This window comes from Penaeus chinensis, chromosome 2, assembly GCF_019202785.1.
Source record: "Penaeus chinensis breed Huanghai No. 1 chromosome 2, ASM1920278v2, whole genome shotgun sequence".
Lineage (NCBI taxonomy): Eukaryota > Metazoa > Arthropoda > Malacostraca > Decapoda > Penaeidae > Penaeus > Penaeus chinensis.
Genome location: NC_061820.1, coordinates 11,554,945 through 11,562,511, shown reverse-complemented (window position 1 = coordinate 11,562,511; position 7,567 = coordinate 11,554,945). Strand labels below are relative to the sequence as shown.

The window sequence follows — 7,567 nt, the reverse complement described above, 5'->3', positions numbered from 1 at the left end:
TTGCAGCTGCAATAAGAGAGATTGCATCAACACCCTTGTCTTTTCTCATAGTTAAGGGCGTGTCATGCTTCATCACCAAACCGTTCTTTCGTGTGTATTGCATATATTTTTGTTTATTTTTTTTTCGTTTTATTTTTTTTCGTTTTTTATATATGTTTGCTTGATTAATTTCATTTCGCCTTTATATGAATATTTGTATTTAGATTTTAAAAGATATGGGTGTTTAGTTGCTTTTAGATTTAGTTCTTGATTAAATACAGTTTGGCTCCTTTGAAGATAAGATATATATATATAAAAAAAAACGAGATAATATATTATTTCGTTATTATTAAGATATGGTGTTATATTCAAATGATTTACATGATAGATTAAATGATAGTAGAAATGAACAGTCCTGATGATGATAAATAATGATAATTCTAATGTTGTATCAGAAATAAAGGCAAAGGTAAATACAGGTAAAGAGACTTGTGTATAGAAAAAAAATATTCTGTTCTGTTAACAAAAAGATGAAAAATAAAAAGGAGAGAAGAAAAGAGATAATGAGAAAATAAAAAAACGAGATAGAAAAAATATACACATAAATACACTTGACTAAAAAAAAAAAAAAAGAAAAAAAAGAAAAGAAAGAGCGAGAGAGAAAATAAGAAAGAAAGAAAAGAGAGAGAGAGAGAGAGAAAATAAGAAAGAAAGAACAAAAAAAAACTGACTTTCCCCGAGAAAAAACTTATTTCGTAATGTACCTCCAAGGAGATAGTCTTTCTTCATTACTTCCCCGTTTCTTAAGATCTGCGTCTTGCGTGCTCATAGTACAGACCCAATGAAGCATTCCGACAAGCGATTGGTGTAATAACAGACATTAGAGAAGTTTTAGAGTTATTAAACATAATCACAAATAGGGTATTTAGTCAGACCCTCCGAACAATGCATAATAACAGCTGACGTTTTGACTTAGGAATCCTGACCGACTCACGTGCATGTTAATGAATTATCATTTTTGTTCAGATTTTATGCCCTTCCGCTGTTATTTCCGTTGCCATTAATGTTATCTTTATCGCTGCTGTTAACGGCATTGTTGTTATTGTTATCGTTATTGCTCCGGCTATTTTTATCATTATTATTATCCTTAATCATGTTTTGCTCTTTTTAATGTTCGTCGTTTCTTAGTATTGTTTATTCATCATCGTTATTAGTATAAATTTTATAATATCACTATTGTTGTTATTATTATTATTATCATTATTTTTATTATCATTTTTATTATTATTATTATTATTATTATCATTAACAATATTATTATTATTATTATTATTATTATTATTATTATTATTATTATTATTATCATTAACATTATTATTATTATTATTATTATTATTATTATTATTATCATTATCATTATCATTATTGTCATTTTTATTATTATCATTATTATTATTATTATTATTATTATTATTATCATTATTATTATTATTATTATTATTATCATTAACATTATTATTATTATTATTATTATTATTATTATTACTATTATCATCATTATTATTATTATCATTATTATTACTATTATTATCATTACTAACATTATTGTTATTATTATTATTATTATTATCATTATCATTGAAATATTATTGTTATCATAATTGTTATTATCATTATTATTATTATTATTATTATTATTATTATTATTATTATTATTATCCCCATTATCATTATTATCATTACTATTATTATAATCCTTTAATTATTATCATTACTTTTGTTGTTACTATTGTCATTATTGTTATTACTACTATTACTGTTATGTTATTATTATTATTGTTATTACTATCGATATTTTTATTACCATTAATATTATTATCATCCTCTTCATCATCATCATCGTCATTTTTTTTCTATCATTGTTATTATAACAATTAATATCATTATTGTTATTATTATTATTATTATTGTTGCTGTTATTGTTATTATTATCATTATTATCATTAGTATTAATATAATCATTATCATTATTATTATTATCATTAGTATTATTGTTATTGTTATTGTTATTATTTTCATTATCATTATCATAATTATTATTATTATTATTATTATTATTATTATTATCATTATTTTTTTCTCCTTTTCTTTCTTTTTTTTCCTTGCTTTTTTCATCTTCAATTTCCTTGCACTTCTCTATTCATGCTCCTACAAAAGAAATGATAAGTGCAACACGGGCAGTTAATCAGCTTTGCAATGATAATATTGCAATGAATAAGAAATGTCTAATTGATCCTCTTATTTCAGAATGTCTATGACCTTCAGAGGTGAGATAAAAAAAAAAAAAATTATTTATGGATATATTTATTGTATTGTTGTTGTTGTTGCTGTTATCATTATTACTATTATTATTATTATGGTTTTTATTATTATTATTATTATTGTTATCATTATTATTATTATTGTTATTATTATTATTATTATCATTATTATTATTATTATTATTATTATTATTATTATTATTATTATTATTATTATTATTATTATTATTATTGTTGTTGTTGTTATTAATATTATTATTATTATTATTATTATTATTATTATTATTATTATTATTATTATTGTTATTATTATCATTATCGCTATTATTATTGTTATTGTTATTATTATTAACATTATCACCATTATTATTATTGTTATTGTTATTATTATCATAACTCTATTATTGTAAAAAAAAAAATACAAATAAAGAAACAAACATGACCACACATTAAGAAAAAAAAACAAAAAAAACAGGGACACGCACGCACAACTAATTAAACCAAAGACAAATAAAACGCAGTCACACATAGACATGTGCAATAAAACACACACACACAAACACACACACGCACACACACACACACGCACGCGCGAACACGAACACCTACACGAGTCTTATTTATGTCTCGAATTTCCCTTTAGTTTTGACTTTCTTTCGCCGCGGACATTTTTTTTTTTTTTTTTTTTTTTTTTTTTTGAGCGTCGAGAAGTGATCGTTCTCCTGCCGGCGTTAAGACTGGTCAGAGAAGACGAAGATGAATTGTTCCCGTTTTCTTTTCCTTTTTTTATCTTTTTTTCTTTCTTTTTTTTCTTTTTATCTGTCTATTCTGTTTTCTTTTTGTGTTTTTTTGTTGTTGTTGTTCATTGATTTTTTTCTTTTTTTAAAGTCTATTCTTATTTCTATTTGTGTGTCTTTGTAGTTGTTGTTGTTGTTGTTTTTTTGGGGGGGGCTTTTCGTTTTTTTTTTTTTTTTTTTTTTTGACTTCTGGGTTTCTTCGTTTGATCTTTTCGTCTTGTTTTATCCGAGTTTCTTCGTTTACATTTGTTGTTGTTTTTGTTGTAGTTGTTCTCGTTCCTCATTTTCTTGTTGTTGTTGTTGTTATTATTATTATTAGTAGTAGTAGTAGTGTTAGTATTAGTATTATCATTTTACTATCATTACTGTTATTATTGTTATTATTATTAGTAGTATTATTATTATTATCATTCTTATTGCTATCATCGTCATTATTATTATCATTATCATTTGTATTACTAGTAGTAGTATTCATTATCATTATTATTATTATTATTATTATTATTATTATCATTATCATTAATATCATCATTATTATTATCATTATCTATTGTTATTATCATTATTATTATCATCACCATTATTTTCACTATTATTATCACCATTATTTCTTCTTCACATTTAGGTTTATTGAACATTTGTAAACAAATTTTATGAACAACAAACACCGCTTACGTAAAAAATAGTCTCAGATTCACCAAATGTTTCGCCGAATATCATTATTTCTAAGAACGTTGCTCTGTTGCAAATTTAGATGGAAATGGGCAATAAATCACCTTGTCTTGAATGCTTTCCCGCTGTAGCCGAGACATTTATTTTGTCCCAAGATTTATCATTATTCTTAAAAGCTTTTTTTTTTTTTTTTTTTTTTATCTGTCTTGTATTTAGTTTTCTTTTTTTCTATTAATGGTTTTTATTTTATTTATTTTTTGGGTTTGTTTCCTCATTTCCACTTGTTTTCATATATACATTTCTCTCTCTCTCTTTCTCTCTCTCTCTCTCTCTCTCTCTCTCTCTCTCTCTCTCTCTCTCTCTCTTCTCTCTCTCTCTCTCTCTTTCTCTCTCTCTCTCTCTCTCTCTCTCTCTCTCTCTCTCTCTCTCTCTCTCTCTCTCTCTCTCTCTCTCTCTCTCTCCCTCTCCCTCTATATCTCTCTCCCTCCCTCCCTCTCTCTCTCTGTCTCTCTCTCTCTCTCTCTCTCTCTCCCTCTCTCTCTCTCTCTCTCTCTCTCTCTCTCTCTCTCTCTCTCTCTCTCTCTCTCCCTCCCTCCCTCCCTCTCTCTCTCTCTCTCTCTTTCTCACTCTCTCTCTCTCACACACACACACTCTCTCTCTCTCTCTGTCTCTCTCTCTCTCTCTCTCTCTCTCTCTCTCTCTCTCTCTCTCTCTCTCTCTCTCTCTCTCTCTCTCTCTCTCTTTCTCTCGGGGGGGGGGGGGTGCTCTTACCAAGATATCTTTTTCTTGTAACGTCATTCTCTTCCTTATCATCTTTTCCAAAATTTCATATTATTCTTCCCTCATTCCCATTCCCATTTCCTATTCCTTTTAGTTTGTTTTCTTTTTGATTTATGTATTTTGCTTTTTTCTCTCATCCCCCCACCCCTCTGAGAGCTATGTCTTTTCTTTCTTCATTAACTCTTTATCTAATTTTTTTTTTTTTTTTTTTTTTTTATCTGATTCTATATCCTAATCAACATACTTTCTTATACTGAATTTTCTTATCGTAGTCACCTCCTATGCCTCCTACCCTCTTCTATCTTCTTCCCCAACCTTACTTCTTTGTCTCCTTCTCCTCCTCCTCCTCCTCCTCTTCCACCTCCATCTTAATTTTCTCCTCTTCTTCTTCCTACTCTTCCTTTTCCTTTTATTCAATTTTCACTTTCTTCTCCTGCTTTTCCTTCTCCTCCTCCTCCTCTTGCACTTCTATTTCCAACTCCTACTCCTGTTCTTCTTCCTTCTCTTTCTCCTTCTCCTCCACCTCCATCTCCTACACCACCTCCTCCTCCTCCACCACCACCTCCCTCACCTCCACTTACTCCTCCTCCTCCCCCACCTCTTCCACTTCCTCCTCCTCCTCCATCACCACCTCCCTCACCTCCACTTCCTCCACCTCCTCCCCCACCTCATCCACTTCCTCCTCCTCCTCCTCCTCCTCCACCACCTCCTCCTCTTTATCACCGTCACCAGCATCAGCATCATCGGCAGCCCGTCTCCCCCCCCCCCCCCCCCCCGCCATCTCCCCCTCCCATCCTATCTCCAACCCCGTAGCCAGTGTGAGAAGTGGCATGGCGCGCGCGCATCTCTCACCTCCGTCCACTGCAACTTCCCGGTGATTTATCTGAGCTTCGTGGGAGAGTCTGAGACAGGGTGGGGGGGAGGGGGTATGAAAGGGGGAGACGAGGAGGAGGAGGAGGAGGAGGGGATGGTGGGGAGGAGGAGGGGAGGGCAGGGTGGGGAGGGGGCAGGGGAAGAAGGAAGGGATGGGGGAAGATGAGAGGAAACGAGAGTGAGAGTTGGAGAGCGCCGCAGTTGATTTATCTTGTGCCAAGCGGTTGCAGAGGGGAGTGGGGAGAGGGGAGAGGGGAGAGAAAAGAGAGGAAGAGCGGGTTTTCGTCTTTTTCCTTTTCTTTTGCCTTCTCTCTCTCTCTCTCTCTCTCTCTCTCTTCTCTCTCTCTCTCTCTCTCTCTCTTCTCTCTCTCTCTCTCTCTCTCTCTCTCTCTCTCTCTCTCTCTCTCTCTCTCTCTTTCTCTCTCTCTCTTTTTTCCCTCTCTCTCCCCCCCCTCTCTCTCTATCTATCTATCTATCTATCTATCTATCTATCTATCTATCTAATCTATCTCTTTCCCTCTCTCTATCCTTCCCATTTCTCCCCCTTCAACCCTCCCTTCCTTCCACCATTTTTTCCTTTCCCTCCCTCTCCTCTCTACCCCTTCTCTCACCCCTCCCCCCTTCCCTCACCGTGTATTTCGACATCCCTCCATTTCTTCTTCATCTTCTTCTTCTTCTTCTTCTCCTTCTTCTTTACCCAATTTTCTGATGCCAAGATCTCGAAACCGAAAAATCAGACATCAGGCTAAAGGTTTCTGCCGCCTCGAAGACCTGTAGCATCTCTTCTACGAGCCGGGATGGGGGGGGGGGGGGGGGAGTGGGTTCGTTGGGTGGGTCGTCGGGTGGGGAGGGTCGTCGGGTGGGTCGTCGAGTGGGAGGGGGGGTTGTCGGGTGGGTCGTCGAGTGGGTCGTCGGGTGGGTCGTCGGGTGGGTCGTCGAGTGAGTCGTCGAATGGGTCGTCGATTGGGTCGTCGGGTGGGTCGTCGGGTGGGTCGTCGGGTGGGTCGTCGAGTGAGTCGTCAGGTGGGTCGTCGGGCGGGTCGTCGGGCGGGTCGTCGGGCGGGTCGTCGAGTGGGTCGTCGGGCGGGTCGTCGAGTGGGTCGTCGGGCGGGTCGTCGGGCGGGTCGTCGGGCGGGTCGTCGAGTGGGTCGTCGGGCGGGTCGTCGAGTGGGTCGTCGGGCGGGTCGTCGAGTGGGTCGTCGAGTGGGTCGTCGGATGAGGAGAGGATGAGGAGAGGCACATCTTTTTCTTCAAGTTGATGAGCAGTTGTAAGCCGCATTCCTCATGGCTGATGACGAGTGAAAGAGCGTGTTGGCGAGGTGGATGAGGAAGCTGGGGATCGCTTCCTCTCTCTTGGGTGGGGATTCTTGGGGAGTGGCAACAAGTATTCCCGTTGGGGTTTGCAGGGGACGGCCATAGATTTCCTGGAGGAATGTTGGCGAGTGAATGTTATTTGTCTCTCGCTTCTTCTTCTTCTCTCTCACTCTTTCTATCTATCTATCTATCTATCTATCTATCTATCTATCTATCTATCTATCTATCTATTTATCTGTCTTTCTACCTATCTATATATCTAGAAAGATTGATAGATTAATAGTCTCTCTCTCTCTCTCTCTCTCTCTCTCTCTCTCTCTCTCTCTCTCTCTCTCTCTCTCTCTCTCTCTCTCTCTCTCTCCCTGCAAAAAATCTAATTTTAATCCTAAAATACATCGTAATCAAATTTATGTTTCATATATATCCCTGACTATCTACAGGAACGTAGACATACAGATGGAAACACACATAAAGATACAAAATTAACAAACATACCCAAAAACAAAAACAAAAACAAAGAGACGCATACGCACACAAACACACCCGAACTCTCTCACTCACTCTGTCTCTCTCTCTCTATCTCTATCTCTCTTTATCTCTGAAAAAAATCTAATTTCAATCTTAAAATATATCGTAATCAAATTTATGTTTCATATATATCACTGACTATCTACAGGAACATAGACATCCAGATGGAAACACACATAAAGATACAAAATTAACAAAAATACCCAAAAACAAAAACAAAAACAAAGAGACGCATACGCACACAAACACACCCGAACTCGCTTATATGATTTGTGTACATGTGTGTGTACGTGTCTGTTTATA

General features: G+C 35.3%; 1 protein-coding gene across 1 annotated transcript; it reads right to left on the bottom strand.

Annotated features, from left to right (window-relative positions):
- Positions 1–6,167: 6,167 nt before the first annotated feature.
- LOC125034182 (putative surface-exposed virulence protein BigA) lies at positions 6,168–6,701 on the bottom strand. Its single transcript, XM_047625870.1, has one exon. It carries the CDS (start codon positions 6,699–6,701, stop codon positions 6,168–6,170), a length of 534 nt encoding a protein of 177 aa, XP_047481826.1.
- Between the last annotated feature and the right edge of the window lie 866 nt (positions 6,702–7,567).